We start from the raw sequence: 24,001 nt of genomic DNA on the forward strand, positions 1-24,001 counted from the left end.
GGTCCAGGATGACTAATGCTCACCCCACCCAGGAGGTGCCTGTGGCCCAGCACAATTATAGGAGGACAAGGGGACTTGTGGTGGAGCAGTCAGCAAGGATAAAGGCCCAGGAATGGGAGTCACGGGGTGTTTTGGAAACTGTAAGTATCCCGAAACAGTGGGGTGGGGGCGGACAGGCAGAGGCCATCAGACTGGAGAGCAGAGTGTCCTCAAGGCCACACGGAGGTGCTGGGCTTTCGGCAGGAGTGGTGTGATGTGATTGGTGGTTTAATTAGCTCAGATGTCTGACACTGAGGTTTGGAAATGATGGGAGAGAGGTGAGTGGGGAGCTGTGTTGGGATCAGTCTTCAAGGTCTGGAGGATGAGATGGGGCTGGGCAGGCAAGGGAGACCAGGCAAGGGGTTGGTTTCATGGTTTGGAGCACTGAATGGATTTGGGGGGAAGGAAGTGAAGAGGGGGCATTCCAGGAGGCTCAGGGGTAAAGAATCTGCCTGCGATGCAGGAGATGTGGGTTCGATCCCTGGGTGGGGAAAATCCCTTGAAGGAGGAAATGGCAACCCACTCCAGTATTCTTGCCTGGAGAATCCCATGGACAGAGGAGCCTGGCAGGTTGTGGTTCGTGCGGTTGCAAGAGTCAGACACAACTGAGTGACTGAGCACACACACACACACTCACAAAGGAAAGGAGGACATTTTGCTCTTGTATGAGCCACACTGTTCAGCCCCTCCCTGAAGAGGAGCCTCTGTCTTGACTTTGTGTGTATTGTTGCTTAGTCACTAGGTCATGGGGGACTCTTCTGCGACCCCATGGGCTGTAGCCTGCCAGGCTCCTCTATCCATGGGATTCTCTAGGCACGAATACTGGAGTGGGTGGCCATTTCCTTCTTCAGGGGATCTTTCCAACTCAGGGATAGGACTCAAGTCTCCTGCATCGGCAGGTGGATTCTTTAAGGCTGAGTCAGTACACATACCCTAAATGAGTGTCCGGGAGAGGCATGATCTAAGTGGAGGATGAAGAGTTTAAAGTTCCTCTATTATTTCATTTGCTCACTTCTATTATTTGCCGGCCTGGTATAAATTTGCAAGTCAAACTCACTCCAGTGAATACTGGTAGAGGAAGCTGAAGTTCTTTCAGAGACAATGGGATTCAACCTGCAAAGATGGCATGGCCCAGGCTTTGCCCTTCCCCTCCTCCTGGCATTGCTCTGGGTCTTCCCCGGGGTTACAGAGTACAGCATTCTGAGGCTCGTAGTTTGGCAGAAAATAAAAATACTTGGCACTTAGTTAAAATAAACAGAGACCTGCAGTGTGTAAATATTAACCTGGAACAATTAAAAGATGGATGCTCTTCCAGGACCTTTGAATTGCCAAGAATTCAACGATGCTACCAGAGAACACGTGGGCTCTAGGATGAGGAGGAGGGGAAGGCAAGTTTAGATGACCTCTGTAGCCAGATTCCCTTGGTAAAACTGGGTTATAGCCTCCTGTGACCAAGTGTTCATAGTTTTCCCGTAAATTGTTTTTGCAATTTTTTTCGCTAGTGTATCAAGAAAGCCTAAATTAACTAGTGACAACACACCTGGGCCCAGACCTACACCACCCCCATGGAGCCATTCAAAGCACAGGCTTGGTTGTGGGCAAACCCCGCTTCAAATCTGCACTTCACTGCTTCCCCAAGCTGTCATTCCAGGCAAGGAAGTCAGCCACCCGAGCATCAGCTACCCCACCTTCAAAGTGAGAATAAATGTACCAGCGGTGGGCTGCTACGTGGATCAAATTACATAAATAATATAAAAAAACGTTAGCCCAGTGCCCAGCAGAGAATCAAAACAGTAGAATGTTAGCTGTTATTGCATCCTTCAATCCACAGCGAGCGAACTCAGGAGCAGTGGCATCTGGGCACTGGAAGGCACTTGGAAGGTTTCATGGCCCAGCAGAGATTTCTCTCTGTGGAAGGAGTTTGTCTATTTTAGTTTCTCTCTGGAGGTGGAGGTGGGCAGTGAGTGTCCATTGGGTCAAGAGAACAGAAGCTGGACTGGGGTCAATGCAGCACAGGACTGGACACCTGGCAGAGGCCGTTCAGGTCACGCTTTACTGGTGCGAACGGGACACAGCAAGCCCGAAAGACACTTTAAATAGCCCGTCCCACCCCTGCCCCCACTCCATCTCAATTCACGGCCCATCCCACCCTGTGCATCACAGGAGGTGGTCCCTCTGTGACGCTGGGCTACGTAACTGCCCACATCCGCCCGTGGGAAAGTGGCCTGCCCAGGAGACTGGCCACAGGGGAGTCCCCTCTGCACCAAGTGCTGTGGTGCAAACAGAAAGGAAGAGACCTTCTGCCTTCTCTTCTGGCTCAGATGGTTAGTGTAATGGTCTCCATCAAAAAGGAAGACACACTCTTAAGGGTCTTGTTGTTTTTCCTTTCCTGTTAAAAAACATAACCCTCATGCCTCATTCCTGTTGCCAACAGTACCACAGAGACTCAAGAAAGAGGGAAGGGGAGTAGAGGGCCCTCGGTGCTGATCCCCCAGGGCTGCTCTCCTGGTCCCCACTCTGTGATGGGGGTGTCCACCCTTTAGCTTTCCCTTATCCTTACATTCAGAAGTGAAGGGAAGTGAAAGTCGCTCAGTCTTATTTGACTCTTTGCAACCCCATGGACTATACAGTCCATGGAATTCTCCACGCCAGAATACTGGAATGGGTAGCCTTTCCCTTCCCCAGGGGATCTTCCCAACCCAGGGATTGAACCCAGGTCTCCCGCATTGCCGGCAGATTCTTTACCCAGCTGAGCCGCCAGGGAAGCCCAAGAATACTGGAGTGGGTAGCCTATCCCTTCTCCAGGGGATCTTCGCAACCCAGGGGTCAAACCCGGGTCTCCTGTATTGCACGTGTATTCTTTACCAACTGAGCTCTGAGGGAAGCCCATATTACATTCGCAAATTCCCGTGAAAAATAGACCTGGGACAAGGGACTCCATGACTTAAGAAAAAAAACAAACCAAATTTACAAGATTTCAGAAGTATTCATACTTAAATCCGCCACACACTATTCTACAAATTCATTCCATTTTTTATACTTTTATTTATTTACGTTTGGCTGTACTGGGTCTTTGTTGCTGCCTGGGCTTTCACTAGTTGCGGTGTGTGGGTTTCTCGTGGTGGTGGCCTCTCCTGTTTGGAGCTCAGGCTCTAGGGCACAAGGGCTCAGTAGTTGTGGCTCCTGGGCTTCAGAGCACAGCCTCAATAGCTGTGGCACAAGGGCTTGGTTGCTCCGCAATATATGGGATCTTCCCCGACCAGGGATTGAACCATGTCCCCTGCACTGGCAGTCAGATTCTTTACCACCGAGCCAAGAGGGAAGTCCCATTTTTCCAGCAATAGTTAAGGAAAAAAACGAGTATCTGTTGAGCGCCAAGGAGGTGACATAGTAGCATCACATCTTTAGTAAGAGTCTACCAGGGAGCTTGATGGAGAAGGAAATGGCAACCCACTCCAGAGTTCTTGCCTGGAGAATCCCATGGAGGGAGAAGCCTGGTAGGCTGCAGTCCATGGGGTCGCACAGAGTCGGACACGACTGAAGTGACTTGGCAGGCAGGGAGCTTGATTATGTCATCTTGCAGGTGAGGGAACCCAGGACGACAGAGCCAGAAATGACCTGAGAGGGACTGAAACTGTCTCCAGAGCCGCCACTCGCTTCAGAACTCTATGCGCCCACTACCAAACCCAGCAGCCTCACCCAAAGGAGGCAAGCCCGCCCTGCTGGCTCAGCACTCATCTCCCAAGAAAAGAGGACAAAGCGAATTATGTTGGATAATGACCTCCAAGCACCAAACTGGAACATGACAAGGCTCCTGCAAAGAATGTCACTGCACAGTGGCAGGAAAGAAAATAGCCTATTATTATTATTATTATTATTATTTTTTTAACCGTACTATACATTTTACAGAAAGGGGTTTGACATTCCATGTAACATTAGAAAACAAAAATTTTTAAGGATGGGATTTTTAGTAAAGTGATTTCAATTGGATTCATTGTTAACTAGCACAGTTGAGGAAAATTTTATTTCTGTGAAAATGAGAAAACTGGAAACTACTGATAGTAAATTCATACACACGTATCAGCATCGGGCACAATGGTCTGTGACAATGCGAAGCATTGCTAGGTAACTTGCAGAGATGGAAGCTTACTGCCCAGATGGAGAAGGCATACTCAGCTTGCTGAATCATATCACCATGTGGTCCCCATCAGAGCTGTCCCAGGGCCCACATTTCTAAGCATGGGTCCCATCATGCGATGTGTCCCCAGCTCTCCTCCCACCTCCGCTTTGCTCCTGCAGTAACGAGTGTACTGCAGTAACTTTCTCTTGAGCAGTTTTCTTAGATTTATTCCTATATTTTAATGTTCTTATTTTCTATTGCAAACCAGATATTTTCTTACCTTTATTTTGACATTTAAAAATTTGTTTATTTCCAACTCAACTTTCTTTTTAATTCTTCTACTTATTTAGATGTTTTTTAAAAATTGTTTTTCTACATTTTGATTGATGTATTGTGAGCATTATTTTCTAATAATCACATTTAAGATGTAAAGGGGCTTCCCTGGTGGCTCAGACGGTAAAGAATCTGTCTGCAATGCAGGAGACTGGGGTTCAATCCCTGGGTTGGGAAGATCCCCTGGAGAAGGGAATGGCAACCCACTCCAGTATTCTTGCCTGGAGAATTCCATGGGCAGAGGAGCCTGGTGGGCTATAGTCCACAGGGTCACAAACAGTTGGACAAGACTGAAGCGACTAAAACACACACACAAGATATAAAATATTATATAATATGAACTAGTTTAAAAATTTTATATCTAATAATGAAACAAGAAATCCCATTTTTAAATAGCAAATTTATCCTATTAATATGGTTGGAAATTTTACTACAGTTATATTTAAAGATTTTGAAAACAAAGACAAAATGAGTACGTGCAATTATCAGCAGTTGGATAGAAATGAAGGTAGACGCTTCACAATGAACGAGAGGCGTATGCCAATTGTGCAACAGCGTCAGTCATGAGAATCCCTTGTTTCCATGAAAGCAGTAGTGTTGCGTCACCTCTATGTGAAGGAATTACAACTTGGTCTATTTTGGGGTTAAAACAGGATTGTCATTTCTCCTTTGATGGTACTTTCTTTGAATCGCTGTTTCACAATCTATTAGCCTTTTATGGTTTGGTCAGAAATAAGAAGGCAATTGATAAAAGAACACAACTGACTGTATTTCACTGAAACTTTAAGAAATATTGCCCCAAATTGGAGCCACTTTGCTATAACAGAAAACCAAAATGTTAAAAAGTTTAGATGGAAAAAAACTCCTCTCACCAATCTTTATACTTACCTTGTTCTTGTTATAAGCAGTTATTAAACATTAAAAAATAAGCTATCTTGAATTTATTACTTTCTAGCCCAACTTCTTCTTGTTGAATCACTAAGTCATGTCTCTGACTCTTTGCAACCCCATGGACTGTAGCCTGCCAGGCTCCTTTGTCCATGAGATTTCCCAGGCAAGAATACTGGAGTGGGTTGCCATTTCCTACTCCAGGGGATTGTCCCAACCCAGAGATTGAACCACATCTCCTGTATGCATCTCCTGCATTGCAGGTGGATTCTTCACTACTGAGCCACCAGGGATAAACAGTTATTAAACATTAAAAAATAAGCTATATTGAAGTTACCATTTTCTGACCCAATACATTCAATAATTGGTTACAATAGTAGAAAATAGTTTTTAAAATAACTGAAGTTTATTCCTATCTTAGACATGGCAATAAGGTAGATTTTTAGCTTCTGATCAAAATTCTCAAAGTTTAAATTTGCTTTTTTGAAATGGAAAAAATTTTGGAATTGATGAAAAAATATATATATATATGTTCAAGTATATATAGCATATATATATATATATATATACTTAAAAATAAATTCAAACATATCCAAAGTGTAACAGAAAAACTTCCCATGAACCAATTCTCAAGCACTAGGAAGATACTAGAGTTATATTCTTAAACTTTTATTTATCTATCGACCTGTTTATTTATAAAGGGGTGTTTTGTTTTACTCATTACATACTATTTTAAATGACAGAAAAATATAAGGAGATACAGCTACTGGAATTATGAAATGATTTGGGGAGTATCTTCCTTATTTGGGGATATAAGTGTGCCAATTTGTGATTCCACCCCCTGGCCTAGAGGAGACACCTCTACAAACAAGCCTGTGGGAAGCTATCTGTACAGGTGGATACAAGAAGGGCACGGGTGGGAGTCCTCTTAGGCTGATCCTAGCCTGCTCCTTCCCCTGGACTTTCCCACCCTGTGTCTGACCTTTAATGTGTCCTTCCTGCCCCACAGGAGCATCTGCCTGGTCCCCTTTGAGCTGTCCTGAATAACTGCGGGCTCTGGGGTTTGTCTGCTTGGATTTAAATGTCAGCATCTCCACTTAACATTAGCGGGCCACTGGGCAAACCTTCCACCCTCTCCTGGTATATCCTCATCCCTAAGACGACTGTAACAATAGCACTCATGCTGGATTTGGTTATTGGTCCCAGTCTTCATGTTCCCATAGTAGTGCTACACATCCACACTCCTGACGAGGCCTCCTGGGGGGCAGAGTGTCTTGTCCCTGACCCTTACCTTCGGCCTTGGCCGTTGGACTTGTTGGGACAGGTGGTTAGTGTACAAGAGGCAAGCAAAGGCCTGAAGCATGCCTGTGAGATTGGGTGTGCCCTCTTGCACCTCCACGTTACCACTAGAAGCATAAGCTCTGAGTGTCCCGGAAGAAGAGACACTGGGGATCTCGTGAACTTAACCTGTGGTGGGCACCCACACCCAGCTGAGCCTGGCTGCAGCCTTCAAATGCTAGATGACTTACAGCTGTGTGAGCAAGAAGCAAACACTTGTTTTTGTAAGCTATCGTGTTTTGAGATGATCTGTTCTGTGTCATTTCTGTGACATTAGCTGACTAATACAGCTCCTGAGGTACAGGGTGACTGTAAAGATAAAATTAGGTGCTCTATAAAGGCTGTAGAGTTCATCTCACCATAACTGCTCAGCCAGGGTTGGGTTTTTAGTCTGTTTCCAACCCTCTGGGTCATGCCCTGGCTCCCTAACTGCCTCTTCCCAGCAGGCTGAGTTTTTTTCAGCTTGGGACTGACCCTCTTGTGAAAAGAAACCCAGACACCCTGTACTGGTCATGAATCCAGGCCAGTTCAAGACAGAGCCCCCTAGTCAGAGATGGAGACTATCTGGTAGGATCCTTTACAGAAGCAGTCATATTAGAGTTTCTGATAGTTAAAATGAGAACACTACTCATATCAGAAACATTTAGAAAGATTATATAAACAATTTTCCTTTCTAACATTTTTTTTTCCCCTCACCAGGGTTCACTTAAGCCATGAGGATCATTTCCTCTCCCTATGGATGGAAATCGCTCTTTCAGTGAAGCTGAAGACCCCAAGAAAAAAATGCTGCTGCTGCTGCTAAGTCACTTCAGTCGTGTCCGACTTTGTGCGACCCCACAGACTGCAGCCCACCAGGCTCCCCCATCCCTGGGATTCTCCAGGCAAGAACACTGGAGTGGGTTCCCATTTCCTTCTCCAATGCATGAAAGTGAAAAGTGAAAGTGAAGTCGCTCAGTCGTGTCCAACTCCCAGCGACCCTATGGACTGCAGCCTACCAGGCTCCTCTGTCCGTAGGATTTTCCAGGCAAGAGTACTGGAGTGGGGTGCCATTGCCTTCTCCAAAGAAAAAAATGATCCCAGACCAAATAAGTAAAATGAAACTTGTCGTCAGCTTTCCTTTTTGGAAACATGCCAGAAATAAGCCAGAGTTTAATTTTCAACAAGGTTAATAAGAGTCATCTTTCACTTGACAAACGGTCCCTGTGAGGTAGTATTTGAGCCCTGTGACCCGAGCAGGTGTGCAAGTGCAGGCACGGACCACACACTCGCACACAGCTGTGGCAGGTGACTAAACACACCAAGAGGTGCAAACTGATGGGCAAGTAAATGCCAGATGTTGATTAAATTTGACACAGGCTGAGTGGAGATGGGTGCAATAGAGGGACAAGGGTCATCTCTTTAGAAGTAGCCAGCAGGGAAGCTGAAAGCCGGGGCAACAAGGAGAGTCAGGGAACAAGCCTTGCTTAGTCGCTTCAGTCATGTCTCACTCTTGTGACCCCAAGGACTGTAGCCCGCCAGGCTCCTTTGTCCTGGAGTGGGTTGCCATTTCCCTCCTCCGGGGGATCTTCCTGACCCAGGGATTGAACCTGAGTTTCTTTCGTCTCCTGCATCGGCAAGTGGATCCTTTACTGCTGAGCCACTGGGGCAGCCCTGCACAATCCGTAACTATAGCCTTTATGCACTCATGCATGCTCAGTCACTCAGTTGTGTCCAGCTCTTTGCAACCCCACAGAGGACAATCCTCTGTCCGTGGGATTCTCCAGGCAAAAATACTGGAGTGGGTTGCCATTCCCTTCTCCAGTGGATCTTCCCAACCCAGGGATCAAACCCGAGTGTCCTGCTTGGCAGGCCAGTTCTTTACCACTGTGCTACCTGGGAAGCCCCACAGCCTTTATGTGTGTGTGCTCAGTCCCTCTTTGCAACCCCATGGACTATGACCCTCCAGGCTCCTCTGTGCATGGGATTCTCCAGGCAAGAATACTGGAGTGGGTTGCCATGCCCTCCTCTAGGGCATCTTCCCAACCCAGGGGTCAAACCCGGGTCTCCCACATTGCAGGCAGATTCTTTACCATCTGAGCCACCAGGGAAGTCCAAGAATACTGGGGTGGGTAGCCTATCCCTTCTCCAGGGGATCTTCCCAACCCAGGAATTAAACCGGGGTCTCCTGAATTGCAGGGAGATTCTGTTCGAGCTGAGCTACCAGGGAAGACCCCATAGCTTATGCATGTTATCGAATGAAAAGCATTTCATGAATAAACACAAATCCTGGGGTGTCTGTTTCTACTTTATCTATTTGTATTGCATTGAAGAGGCTCTTTTTTGCCAGTTGGTCAAATTCTTTCAACAACAAGAAGAACCTATTAATTCTGTAGCATTGTTAACAGTCACAATTTTTCAAGATCCCAAACCCACAATGTGAGTTTGGGTTAAAGCGGACTCAAACGTCAGTGTAACTGTTGATTACAACAAATAATGACTGAGAAGAGTTAAAATTTAGTGAACTAATTGCATTTGAGATTTTTCGAATCTTGTAACATGAAAGAATGTACCAAATTTATGTTAATACTGGTCATAGTTAATATTTTGCTTAGCTCTTTAATAACTCAAATAATATTTATTTTTATTGGCTGTGCTGAGTCTTAGTTCTGGCACGTCAGATCTTGGATCTTCACTGTGGCATGTGGGATCTATTACTAGTCCCCTGACCAAGGACTGAAGGCTCCCTGGATTGGGAGCACGGAGTCTTAGCCACTGGACCACCAGGGAAGTCCCATTAATAACGTCTAATAGAAAAGTACTTTGAATGAAAAGGATGCTGATATACGTGTCACAGTAAACCACTAATCAGATCGTCTCCCCTGGTTACCAATGATCTCTGCACTTCAGGATCCAATTCACAAACCTCACAGTTCATGTTACTTGACTTCTGTTTGGGATGTGCACATAATTCATTGTTAAACTGGGCTGCTCTTAAGAGTGAATGGTGGCGGGGCGGGGGAGGTTATCATTAGTAATGACCTCAGGACAAAAGCAGGCGTGAGCTGGGCCTGTCCTGGGCCAGGAGGGTTACCCTGCTGACAGCCGTATTTGACAGAGCTGACCAGTCTCCTCCTTGATGCACTTTCTTCATTTAGCTCCAAAGCACCACACTCTCTTGGTTTTCTTCTCATTTCACAAATTTCTTATTCCGGACCTCCTTGGGTAGTTTTCATCTTCCCCTCAACCTTTTAACGTTCATACATCCTGGGGCTCAGCCCTTGGTCCCCCTTTCTTTTTCTGGTGATCTTATCCAATCTCATGCTGTTAAATATAACCCACGTGTCGATGTGATGGTTTTAAAAACATGATCCCACAGCTTTCTGTACACCTTTCTTCAGGAGGCGAAGCTTAATTTCACTCCCTCTGAGTGTGATCTGAACTTCCTGACTGGCTTCTACTGAACAGATTATGGCAGAAGAACTCGAATGCCGTTTCTGAGATTAGGTTACAAACAGGCTGCAGCTTCCATACGGGGCAATCCCTCACTCCCTTGGATCACACATCCCCAGGTGAGCCATGTCAGATTGTGAGGTGACCCTTCTCTCTGCCCTGGCTTCTGCCCTGACCCCGGGCCATTTCCCACGAAGCAGCCAGTGCGATCCTGCTCCATCCCTTTCCAGGCTCCCATCTCACCCAACAAAGAAAAGAAGCCAGAGTCCTGCCTCCTGCGAGCCCGATGGGGTGTCTGATCGGCACTTGTTGCCTGCTCCACGTCTCCCATCCTCCTGCCCTTCTTCCTTCTGCTCCCCTCCCCCCCCGGCCACCGTGTTGCCCTTCATCATGCCAGGCACATGCCAGCCTTTGGCCTTTGCTCTTGATGTTTTCTGGGCCAGGAATACTGCTATCCACCCTGCCAACTTTCCTTTCTTTCATGTTTGCTCAAAACTCTCCTTTGCAGTGAAGACCCCTCCTTTGCCATGAATTGCTGATTCTTTTACCCAATTCTAATTTTTTCCCCCAAGACACATACCACTTTCCAACATACTGAAAGTGAAAGTGCTCAGTTGTGTCCGACTCTTTGTGACCCCATGGACTGTAGCCTGCCAGGCTCCTCCAGCCATGGGTTTTTCCAGGCAAGAATACTGGAGTGGGTTGCCATTTCCTTCTCCAGGGGATCTTCTCTACCCAGGGACTGAACCTGGGTCTCTCGCATTGCACTCAGACTCTTTGCACTCTGAGCCACCAGGGAATCTCTAGATCATTTATTATGTTTCTTGTCTACTTTCTGTCTCCCCTTGCTAGAATAGAAGCCCCTCAAGAGCAGGGCTTTTTGTCTATTTTATCCTAAGTGCCTGGAATGGTGTCTGTTATACAGAGATGCTCAGCAAAGAAATGTGTCGACCAATGAGTGGTTCCATCATGGGCACCATCATCTGGTGCCAGGCATATCAAGGCCAAGAACCCAAGAAGAAATGATAATTTTCATGGATATCATTAACACCAGGCCAAATGGCAAATATCAGTTTACAGATCTCCATTCGTCTGTTCATTTGCTGAACTTGGGCCTTTGTGGGTTTCCTTCAGAGCAGCCGAGCAGTGAAGAGTGCAGGCTCTGAAACCCGAGTGCCTGGGGCCTGGGTCCAGCTCCACTACCCACGGACTTGGTGACCTTGGGAAATGCCTGGCTTCCTATCTAGAGAGCAGAAAAGGAACCTTTGCATGTTGTACATTGCGGGGCTCAGTCCTGAGTCCCCTTCTCTTTTTTTCTGGACACTCACTATGATGGTGATTTTAACTAACCTCATGGTTTTAAACACAATCTATCTATCAATCAATCTATATATTTGTTTTAAATATTCATTTATTTACTTGGCTGTGTCGAGTCTTACTTGTGGCATGTGGGATCTTTGATGTGGCACGCAGGCTCAGTTGCCCAGAAGCCTGTGGGATCTTAGTTGCCTAGACAGGGATCGAACTTGCATCCCCTGTTTTTCGAGGTGGTCCTTAACCACTGGCCAGCAGGGAAGTCCCCGCAGCTTGCATGTTGATATGACGCTCATGAACACGTTCGTGAGTCCTTTAGCAGATCCCCCTCCAAAAGCTGAAGTTTAATTTTTCTCCTTTCATGTGCAGGCTGGACTTGTCGATTCCCTTCTACAAACAGACAATGATGAGTGACAAGATGTCATTTCCTACCTGATAGGAATTTTTTGAGAATGAAGTGAGTTACTAGATGTGAAGGATTTAGTACAATGACTGGCAGGAAGTGAAAGTCACTCAGTCGTGTCTGACTCTTTGCAACCCCATGGACTATACAGTCCGTGGAATTCTCCAGGCCAGAATACTGGAGTGGGTAGCCTTTCCCTTCTCCAGGGGATCTTCCCAACCCAGGAATCGAACCCAGGTCTCCCGCATTGCAGGCAGATTCTTTACCAGCTGAGCCACAGGGAAGCCCCAGAGCAAGCACATACTATGTTCGCAATACTCGGCACGTTGGGTCCTTGTGTGCTACGTCGTTTCAGTCGTGTCTGACTCTTTGTGACCCCATGGACTGTAGCCCACCAGGCTGCTCTATCCATGGGATTCTCCAGGCAAGAAGACTGGAGTGGGCTGCCATAACCTTCTCCAGAGGATCTTCCCAACCCAGGGATTGAACCCTGGTCCCTTGCATTGCAGGCAGATTCTTTACCATTTGAGCTACAGGGAAATCCTGTTAGGTATTGGTAAATGCTTGTAAATATGTCAAGTAAAGGCCTTGAGCTTGGAAGCTCTTTAAGTGTGTTAATACATTAATGTCAATATTAAAATACATCAACTTCATAAGGGGGACAGCCAAAGCCAGCCTCACGAACAAACGTGGCCTGTGCGGTGACCCCGTGCTCAGAAGACCCCTGTGCTCGGCTTCATTTTCTGCTCTTTGAACCGAGCACCCCACATTTTCATTTCACCCCACGCTCTGCAGCCAGTCCTGGGGGTGGTTATTACCAACCGTGAACTGCTATTGCTCTGGGTTAAGGACATTTCAAAACAACTGGGCATGTTATGAAATACACTTAACTTCTTTGTGTCTCACACTATTTATAGTAAAATGCAACTGAAAACATTTCCCTTTGGCTGTGGAGGCAAAGGGCATGTTCTTGCCAATAGATTGCAATAGACTGTTATTGATTTTCACTCACTGATGCTAATCACACTGATCGGAAAGTAACCATGCGGCTCACAGTTCTAAAAATCAGATATCAAACCCTGTAAAAATATAGCAAAATTTCTTTAAAATAGCTCATTATGCATAGTTGAACATGGTACCAACTATATCCTAAAAACTTAGTAGAACATTCTGCTCTAAACTAAATTAGATAAATTGACTACACTTTCCAAACATAGAGGAGTTGCACTCTTTGAATTAAAAACAACAATCCAAACTAAAGCAGACTCAAGAATCAGTCATCATTCCTTCCCTTCTGTCCACCATACCTCTCCTATCAGATTATAAAGAGCCTGAGAGCTTGGACTCTATCACCACCAGACACAGCAGAATGACTCAGGCAGAGCACACCCTCTACAACGCTAGTAGTGACTAGTTAGTTAATCATTAATTATTAACAATTAACTTCCAGGCTAGTGAGAGCTATGAGCTTTCTTCTCTGCTCCCTCTGGGCCAAAGGTGGGGCCTCAGAGTCCTTCCTGGAAAGCACTTGAGAAAGTGACTGTTCTTCATAGCAAATGCTTTACACAGGGGTCCCCGTCCCCTGGGTTATGGACCACTACCTGTCCGTGGCCACACGGCAGGAAGTGAATGGTGGGCGACTAAAGCTGCATCTGTATTTACAGCTGCTGCCTGAGCCCTGCCTCCTGTCAAATCAGCAGGGGCGTTAGATTCTCAAAGGAGCGCAAATCTTATTGTGAACCGGGCTTATGAGCGATCCAGGTTGTGTGCGCTCCTTATGAGAATCATCCTGAAACCACTCCCCACTCCCTAGCCTGTGGGAAAATTGTCTTCCACAAAATCAGCCCCTGGTGCCAAAAAGATTGGGGACTCCTGGCTTAACATGAGTGCCAGGCCCATTCTAAGCTCTGTACATGTAGCCACCCTTTTGATCCCCACCCCAAGCCACTCTATGAGGGAGGTGCTATTTTTATCCCCACTTTACAGATGAGAAAACTGAGGCATATAGAACAGTGCAGTTCCAGAGCATATGCTTTGATTGTGCACAGAGCTGTGTCCCTAAGCCTGGGTTAGAGCTGGCCACGGGAAGAGGGGTGCAGCCTCCCAGGTGGCAGGAACAGCTGGGACAGAAGCACAAAGTCCATTAGAGGAGACGACGCAGTGGGTTCGAGGGCTGGGCCATGGGAGTGTGTGGACATCTGATCCACCTACTCAGCAACTGCTGTCAGCCTGACTCCTTTGGGAAGAGGAAGAGGGTTCCTGTGTTATCCTTTCTAAGCAGTGTGTGAAGGCTCAGGTCCGGGCTTGGCTGCAGCCCTGCAGCCGGGGAGGCCACGTGGTTGGGTCTGGCAAGGTCTCAGGATGCTGGGACCAGGTGCCTGCAGCCGACCCACAGCGCCCCTCTTGGTGCAGAGCCCGTGTGGCGGACTGGCCTTGTGAACAGATGCCCACACCCTGTGCGCATCTTTGGGTTTCTCCCCTGACTGCGGGCAGGAGCGAGCCTTTTGAGGAAGGACTTGAGGTGTTTGTTTGAATGAAAGCGAGGAATGATTCAGCAGCCTGCACAGCGCTCTGTGCGGACCAGGCAGGAAGGGGCCGCTTCACTTTCTCGGGATGTGCTGGGCAGGACTTCCCCAGCTGCTGTTTGTGCCTCGGGGGATTTCTCGGGGTTCTGAAAACAACACTTCCCTGGCTTGGACGAATATGAGGGGAGGATGCCAGATACGTTTTGAATTCTTTGAAATCTCTAAGCATCTAAGAAAATTAATCATGGTGGGTAGGTGTGAGAAGCTCTTTAAAACGGGCACGTTTTCCCCCAAAGCTTAAAATAGAACTTTTCAAGGGAAATTAAATGAAAGTATAAAAAATTTGCAAATGCTTTCCTTCTTATAAGACAGAAGTACAATACCCTTCCCACCGCCCCCATCCAGTCATCATCCATGCAAAGGAGGGTCTTTCCCTCCACTGCTGCACAGACAACCCCAGGTCTCTCAAATCGTTTCCACGGCTCTGGCCTGCACTTTGCATGAAGACCCTGAGCTGACTGTGGACATGAGAACTTCCCCCTGGGGGCCCATGCTTTCCCTGAGGAATCAATCCCACAAGTCTCTAAAGTCTATGTTCAGCAGCCCCATCCCAACTTTCCTTTGCCAATGTGGAATTTGCGGAAGGCTGTCACACATCCCCCGAACCCTTTTCTTTCTGAAAAATCCGTGGAATCCTATTTGATGTGCATGTGCCCCTGGGAAGTGCAGCTCAAGTCAGAGAGCTTCCCCCCGGGATCCGGGTGCTGCCCTCTGAGAAACAGGGTGCAAGTGTTAGGCTTGCTTCCGCTACTTCCTCTCGGGGGACTTGCGACAAGCACTCAGTCTCTCTGAGCTTTAACTTCCTCATCTGTGAAATGGGTTGGGAGGATTAAGCCAGCTGACACGCGTGATGTGCCTGGCAGGTGCTCAGTTCCGAAAGTGAGGTGGGTGTTCCCCAGGCACTCGGGCCCAGTAACACACTTGAGTCTCGTGCTCTCTGAATTCTGCTGTGGCAATAAAAGACGCAGAAGCTGGCAGGCATAGCTCATTTCCAGAAGGCAAATGAGCAGGCTCCAAGGTGACTTTCCTCCAGGTAGTCACTGCCCTGGGATTGAACTGGAGCTCAGGTGCATTCGTGGTCAGGGGGTCATACCCCGGGTGCCCTGGGTCCCATCCTCAGGGCCGCTGTGTCCCTCATTCAGAATCAGACATCCTCTTGCAGCCAAAGTCAACTGGTGGCCTGGCCAAGCGGCTCCTGCCACCACTCCTTGTTTGGGCTGCCACCTTGGAAACTGCTCAAGGCCAGTGCCCCCCTTCTCCCTACCCAGGAAAAGTTGTTTTTTATTCCCTTTAAGCTTTGTGGGCCATCTGGAAGGAGGAGAGGAACCCCCTCAAACCAAAGGACAGGAGGGTAGGGCAGGTAGGTGGCAAGGTGGGGCAGGGTGCTATCCACTGGGTGGTTTATCCCCGCTGGTCCAGGTCATCTTCCTGGCTCTGCCGGGGGTATTCTTCACCCACTACCAGCCTCTTGGGCACCCTCCTGCCCTGTCCCAGAGGAAATGAAGAGAGTTACTTAGTTGCTGGGTGATCATTGGTCCCATTTCTCACTTGGGTGCAGCTAATCTATCAGACACTGTGGCAAGGGGAGGAGAGAAGGGACAGGCTCCACGTGAGGAGTGGGGTAGAGGGACCTGGTCTTTTTCCTTCCCTCTCTGCCCAGAGCAGATTGAGGCAAAGGAGCATACAGGCACGTGTTCCTTCTGGGGAATGGGAAAGAAATCAAGAGACATTGCTGATACACACTTAGCCTACAAGTCAGAAAATTAATACTGCCCTTCTTTTGATGTAGCCTCTCCTGATCTAATAGAAACGTTGAGGACGTATAATTGCATATTTTCCCCCAGAGAAATATGATTATCATGGTAATTAACATGAACTTAATTACTGAGTTTCTAACTTTCTGATTTCAAATTTGTTGCTGTGAACACTTTAAGCACTTCTTAGCAACCCAACAGATCAAGTTCACTAAGAGTTCTTTTTAAATGATGGCTCTCCTATACCCTAACCGCCCTACTAGCTTTCAACCTGCTACACCTGTGATGTTGCCTGAGGCAGGCAGCCTCTCCAGTCTCATGGTCTCATTTGTCAAATGAAGGGGGAGCTCTCTTTGAGATGCCTTCAGGCAGTGGGGACTCGGAAAGAAAGTGCCTTTTCACAGACAGGAAGACAGTGCCAGTCGTGTGACTTACCTCTGCTTGGCGACGACCAGCCAGTCCCTGAAGAGGAAGAGGTGCCTCTCCTTGGTCCTGGGGCCCTGAGTCAGCACCACGGGGCACTGGAGGATAGACTCTGTCTGCTGGGTGGGCAGGTCCAGCTGCTGGAGGGACACTGCGGATGCCAGGCCTTTCCTGGGTGGAAGAGAGTAGGAATGAGCCTCTAAGGGATAGTGGTCGGTAGACAGATAGGATGTGAGGAGACACAGCTCAGAACAGCATGTCACCAGGAGTCTGGCTTAACTGGGGTGGAAATTAGGAGGGAAAACAGTGAAGAGGCTAACTGCAAGTTGCTGTTTATTTTTTTCTTCAAAACTGGATTTACAATCAAGCATCATCAGTCAAGAAATGTTGGTCCTGCGTCAGTGAATAGCGAATACATGCTTATAATCTAACGGTTGAGAATTTCTGCGAGAATTTTAACCCAAGGCAATGCGTCCCAAACCTTTTCGTGTCACCAGGAGGTGAGCTGAGGCTGCAAACAGGCTGGCTGGGCGTCCAGGTGCGGGGAAGCCGAGGGGAGCAGTGAGGTGGCGTCGCTGTCACTCATTTGTGGCACATGGGCGGGAAGCTCGGGCTGCCTGACTGAGGAAAAGTTTTCCCTAAAGGTCGTAGTGGTCAGGTTTAGCCTACAGTGAAATCTAATCTTACGACTCCAAATCAGTGGTTTTCCTGCACAGCATGATTCTGCAGCGTGGAGAGTAAACCGTGGAAACGCATGACTTGATTCCAGCACCTTCTCCTTGTGATTCTTAGCAAGTTGGGACCACTCAGTTCCTGTTGGTTGTTCACTTCCTGGTCATTCACTCAGTTTCCAGCAGACATGGATGACCTCAGTGTGCGTGCGTGCGTGCGTGCACACGTGCCTACGTGCGTGCGTGGAAGGAGAGAAGGCGAGGCGCGCAACTCTTTTGTGTGACTCGGGAATTAGCCTACCAAGATGGCTGCCTGCTTGGCCTGTTTTACGGTTGCTTGAACATTTTGCTCACATTCCTTCCATCCTAAAGGCGGCAGTACTGACTCTTGGAGGCAGAACTTTTATACAGGGAACCTTCTGTTTAATTCAGATGTGTTGTCTGAATAAAGCTGTGCTGGGGCTTAAGGACACATTTCTGTTATTTAAAGCAAACGTGAACATTTTCAATACTCTGCATTCTCCAGAAATCAATGATATGTGGCACGAATCTTTGACGGAGTGCCCTGATGAAGAGTTCCCGCTGGTTAACCCCACTCTGCCTCCTGACCTTTCCACCCACCCCACACCTCCCACTGCCTTCACTTAGTTACTCTCAGCACAAGCTCCGGTCCAGAAATGATGGGGACCCGGGTGAAGCCTGGGGGTGTGTGCCGTAGAGCCTTTCCAGCTCTTGGTTGATGGTTACTTAACTATTCAGGGAGGGAACCAGGGTAGAGAAGTGTTAGTCACTTAGTCTGTCTGTGTCTCTTTGCCATCTGTAGAGTGTAGCCTGGCAGGCTCCTCTGTCCATGGAATTCTCCAGGCAAGAATACTGGAGTGGGTAGCCATCCCCTTCTTCAGGAGATCTTGCCCAGCCAGGGACATCGAACTGATGTCTCCTGCATTGTAGGTGGATTCTCTACCATCTGAGCCACCGGCGAAGCCCCTAAATAGAGAGCCCCTGGAAGCCCAAGGGTAGAGAAATTGGGACTCAAACCACAGGACCCAGGAACTAGAACTCCCTTCTGTGTTTATTAACTGACACATACCACTTTATATATGGAGAAGGAAATGGCAACCCACTCCAGTACTGTTGCCTGGAAAATCCCATGGAAGGAGGAGCCTGGTAAGCAACAGTCCATGGGGCTGCAAAGAGTCGGACACGACTGAGCGACTTCACTTTCTTTCACTTTCACCCCTTTATATAAAATAAATGACAAGGATTTTCTGTATAACACAGGGTACTATATTCAGTATCTTGTAATAACCTATAATGGAAAAGGATCTGAAACTGTATACCTGAAACTAACACAACATTGTAAATCAACTATGGTTAAATACATTTAAAAAAACCCACATTGTTTAAAAAGAGATAAATAAATGTATTTTGGTTGCCTCTGAGTTTATTTGGAAATGCCTAATTATTTTCATATGTTGGAGGGACAGAAGCTCACTAGTACAAAGGACAACTTTGGCTACACCCAGCAGAGCCTGCCTCACTGCCTGACCCAGAGGCTGCACCCTCAAATGCCTGGGTGCCAGGTGGGCAAAGTGAATGGTTGTGGTGTGTAATGGGGAGTGGTGGGGTCTGTGGAAAAATGGCAGAAGTCTTGCTGTGTCCAAGGGGGTGGTCCACCAGCACCATACAGGAATGTTGGCCCAGCGTCCCTGCCAGCTATTTAAAAAGCCAGAAAGCCAGCATCTTATTAAATGTCAAGTGATTCTAAGCATTTATTTAAACACAGGAGGGCAATGCTCTGACTGCTGGCCTCTTTTCAGCCTTAGTCACCTGCAGCTTTAGAGCACATAAAAACATTAATACAGAGCCTCTGATGATTTGAGCAAAATATTTGAATATTTAAAATCTGATGTTACAAGCTATATTGAGAGTAACAGATCTAAACCTGTCAGATAATTATTCATTTCAGCTTTAAAAACTATGGACACAGAGATAAGCCATGACCAGCAAGAGGAAGTAGGTGAGGTTTCTTTTTTAGAATGCTGCCCCCGCCAAGCACTTTTCCACATTTTGATGTTGGTCTAGACACTGTTTTTTCTTTCCCCTCACATTTCACTGCTCTTCCCCTTAACCATCCCTTCCCTCTTCTCTGCATTTCTTTGATATCCCAGAGGACTGTACAGCCACAGAGGCTTTACTTTTCCTATACACAGAGACCTACTCTGAGTGACGTCATGAAAAAAAAAGCACCTCGTGTTAACCATACTTCACAACAAAGGCGCCTCAGCACTCTCCCCTGAGGGGAAATTTTTTAAACGTGCTGAAATAGGAAACCAGTGATGTAGCAAATACATGCTGAATGGAAATAACGTTGCCCTTTGCCTTTCCACGTAGTGATGAGTTTCCAGCCGAGTGGGGCCGGATGGCGGCTTCTCACAGTGAAAGTGCTGGCTGCCTGCGCTTTATGAGACCCGAGCCGCTGCCCTAGACCCTGACCTGGGGACTTATATAGTACATTGAAGGCCCCTGCTGGACTCAGAGTCAGCTCCTGGCCTGAGCAAGCTTGCGAGCATGCTTCAAGTCAGTCCGTTCAGTCGTGTCTGACTCTTTGTGACCCCATGGACTGTAGCATGCCTGGCCTCCCTGTCCATGACCAACTCCCAGAGCTTGCTCAAACTCATGTCCATTGAGTCAGTGATGCCATCCAACCATCTCATCCTCTGTTGTCCCCTTCTCCTCCTGCCTTCAATCCTTCCCAGCATCAGGGTCTTTTCCAATGAGTCAGTTGTTTGCATCAGGTGGCCAAAGTTTTGGAGTTTCAGCTTCAATATCAGTCCTTCCAATGAATATTCAGGACTGAGTTCCTTTAAGATTGACTGGTTTGATCTCCTTGCAGTCTAAGGGACTCTCAAAAGTCTTCTCCAGCACCACTTTGCTTCAAGAAGGGGAAGAAAGAAGTTTCTCATGGAAGCAGAGTGAGTATGCTCATAGGGACCACTCACTGGAAGGGCCAGGTACCAGGCTACTCTAGTCCAACTCTCTGACCTGAACTCCATCTCTCTCTAGATCTGACATAAGGAATGGAGAACGATGAAGCATTTAGGGGTTCTCTGAGTGACTGGTGGTTTTTCAAAAGGAACAAAGTGCTCTTAAACTGATTTTAGCAGTAGAAAGCCTGAGCTTGAGGTCATGTGTCGCAGGGGGCTGGGGTTTAGAGGCAGCCGAGACGTGGGCCTTCTGTTCCCCAGGACCTTGGGGTGGCCTGCTTTAGGAGCCGCCCTGAGTAAAGATGTAGACACACCTCTCTCTCTCCAGGCACTCTGTTTCAAGGTGTTTTCCCCTGAAGTCTGGGTGTAAGCCTTGTCCTGCATAACTCAATAGTTTCTCCGGGTTTCCTCGTCTCAGACCTGAATTCCCCTGACTCTCTGAGCCCCTCCATCCTCCACATAACTCTCTGGGGATTTTTTTAAGTGTATGAGCTTGATCTAGTCCCAGACTTAAAATGCTGCAGAGCTGCCGCTGCCTCTGAGATTCTCAGGGCTCTTGTGGTCTGAGCCTCTTTTCCTCCCGTGATGTTATCATCGTGTGAAAGTGCGAAAGTCGCTCAGTCATGTCTGACTCTTTGCAACCCCTTTGGAATTCTCCAGGCCATAATAATGGAGAGGGTAGCCTTTTACTTCTCCAGGGGATCTTCCCAACCCAGGGATCAAACCCAGTTCTCCCACATTGCAGGCAGATTCTTTACCAGCTGAGCCACAAGGGAAGCCCTTGTGTTATCATTAGTTATCATTGTGTTATCATTAGTTCTCTAATATTTTCTCTAAAATTCATACATGGCTTTCAGATGGTTTAGAGTTTAGACTACTTTTTGCCCACATGGCCTTTCTTGATTTTAATTCTCATCTACTTGGTGAGTCAGGCAGGAATCCGTGAGCCCTATTTATAGATGGGCAACCCAAGGCTCAGAAATGTGAGGAACAGAAGATAAATGTTGACTGGAGGAGATAAAGCCAGGTCTCCAGACTCTAAAATCCTGCAGGAGGATTTTCTAAACAGGAGTCCAAGGGTGGCTTCATGGGGGCTGGGGACATCATTTAAAAAAATCAGACTCCCAAAGGACTTTATGTCTCCTAACTAGGATTCACTATTCCATAGGGACTTCACGAGTGTATAAATGACACACTACTACTAGCCGTTTAGGACATGTCCCTGTGTACCTGCGGTGGCCCCTTCTAGCCTGGCCAATTCCCTCTTGTCTATCAGAATCCATTCTCCATCCAACTGAAACCAGCTCTGACTCTTCGGCACAAGGGGGTGCTTCCTTGGAGTTTGCCAGCACCTTGCTCTGTCTCGAACACCCGTCTTGCTCTCCTGTGGTTACTTGTTCACCTGTCACTATGGTGGGAACATTTCGAGAGCAGGGCCTTTGTTTTATCCATCGCGCAGCTCCCCTGCATCCAGCTCTGTGTCAGGTACACAGAAGGTGCTCAGTAAATCTGTTGTTTGATTGACAGCCTGGAAGCTAGGCTATTAAGATTAGACACAAAAACCAATTCCGAGCTAAATCAGGTCAGAAGATGTGGTTAGCCTGATTCACACAGGACTTGGTAAATGTCATATGAACACTGTCACTTGCATTTGAATGGTGCGGTCACCCTGATAAGTAGGGCGGATATTTCAGCCACTTACAGATCTCCTACTGTATGCAAAGTGCTCTACTACATCCCTTGCTGAGAGGATGGGTAAATTCTGTTTGATTTGGCCACGCTCATATCAAGTTTGAGGTCTGGAGGTGGTTCCACAGCCAGACCATCCAGGGTGCTCGTGCTTAGATACTCTTAGAGGTACCTGAACCTCCTAAACCTAAACATCTGGTCCCAGGGGTCAACTGGCAAGATAACCTGGAAGCCATAATCAGTTCAGTTCAGTTGCTCAGTCGTGTCCGACTCTTTGTGACCCCATGAATCGCAGCACGCCAGGCCTCCCTGTCCATCACCAACTCCCGGAGTTCACTCAGACTCATGTTCATCGAGTCAGTGATGCCATCCAGCCATCTCATCCTCTGTCGTCCCCTTCTCCTCCTGCCCCCAATCCCTCCCAGCATCAGAGTCTTTTCCAATGAGTCAACTCTTCGCATGAGGTGGCCAAAGTACTGGAGTTTCAGCTTTAGCATCATTTCTTCCAAAGAAATCCCAGGGCTGATCTCCTTCAGAATGGACTGGTTGGATTTCCTTGCAGTCCAAGGGACTCTCAAGAGTCTTCTCCAACACCACACTTCAAAAGCATCAATTCTTTGGCACTCAGCCTTCTTCACAGTCGAACTCTCACATCCATACATGACCACAGGAAAAACCATAGCCTTGACTAGACGGACCTTTGTTGGCAGTCTCTGCTTTTGAATATGCTAAATAGGTTGGTCATAACTTTCCTTCCAAGGAGTAAGCGTCTTTTAATTTTATGGCTGCAGTCACCATCTGCAGTGATTTTGGAGCCCCAAAAATAAATTCTGATACTGTTTCCACTGTTTCCCCATCTATTTCCCATGAAGTGATGGGACCGGATGCCATGATCTTCGTTTTCTGAATGTTGAGCTTTAAGCCAACTTTTTCACTCTCCTCTTTCACTTTCATCAAGAGGCTTTTTAGTTCCTCTTCACTTTCTGCCATAAGTGGTGTCATCTGCATATCTGAGCCATAATAGTTACAATTAATTGCTACTGTTATCTGTGTTGAGGTTTGAGCAAACAGTGTAGCTACAGGAGTGGCCTTCCCTTGTGGCTCAGATGGTAAAGAATCTACCTGCAGTGCAGGAGACCAGGTTTGATCCCTGGGTCAGGAAGATCCCCTGGAGAAGGGAATGGCAATCCACTCCAGTATTCTTGCCTGGAGAATCCCGGGGACAAGGGAACCTGGCAGGCTACAGTTCACGGGGTCGCAAAGAGTCAGACATGACTGGGCAACTAACACTTCCAGGTGCTGCTTTCTGTGATCAATAAACAACCCGATTCATTAGTCAAATCACACTGCTTCCAGTGACTTACCAAAGAAATGTGGTTATCTTGCCCTGTGACCAGATATTTAGCTTTAAGACATACAGGTACCTCTAAGAGTATCTAAGTAGGAGCACGCTGGTGGTGGCTATGGGACCACCTCCAGACCTCAAGCTTGATATGAGCTTGGCTGAGTCAAACAGAATTTATCCATACTCTCAGCAGGAAATGCAGTAGAGTGCCTTGCATGTCGTAGATGATCCGTAAGTGGAGGAAAGAACCTGCTCTCTTTCCTGAAAGCAGCCCCTGAAAGCGCTGGGTGAAACAGGTGCTGATGTGGCGGGAAAGGTACGTAACCTGTCTGCATTAGTGAAGCCAGACACGCTTTACTTTCACTTATCTCCTGGAATACGCTTAACCACTCGAGAGTTTTACTCAACACCCACCATCATTGTCTCTTCTCTTAACCAGATTTTCAGTCCTGATTTTTCTCATCCTTCCCTGTTGTGGATATTATCTTATGAGAGACCATTACAGTCCCTATATTCTTTGAAACCTTCATGCTAAGTTTTAACCACTAAAGATGATGATTAAAATCATAATATGTGGATTCAAATATTTGGTACCCAGCTAGCAGAATTTAACCATCTCCAGCCACAGTCTCAAAGGGCTTCTGCTGGCCTCCCTCCACCCTGTGAGATTCGGGCATCTTCTC

At 47.3% G+C, this 24,001-nt stretch overlaps 1 protein-coding gene across 1 annotated transcript in view; it reads right to left on the reverse strand.

The window, feature by feature from the left end:
- LOC102276288 (T cell activation RhoGTPase activating protein) overlaps positions 1 to 24,001 on the reverse strand; it is an 89,928-nt gene that overhangs the window by 49,275 nt on the left and 16,652 nt on the right. Inside the window, 1 exon segment of the mRNA XM_005900386.3 lies at positions 16,639 to 16,797. Within this exon segment, the coding sequence (XP_005900448.2) occupies positions 16,639 to 16,797 (159 nt within the window).

The sequence above is a fragment of the Bos mutus genome, chromosome 9 (assembly GCF_027580195.1).
Source record: "Bos mutus isolate GX-2022 chromosome 9, NWIPB_WYAK_1.1, whole genome shotgun sequence".
NCBI lineage: Eukaryota > Metazoa > Chordata > Mammalia > Artiodactyla > Bovidae > Bos > Bos mutus.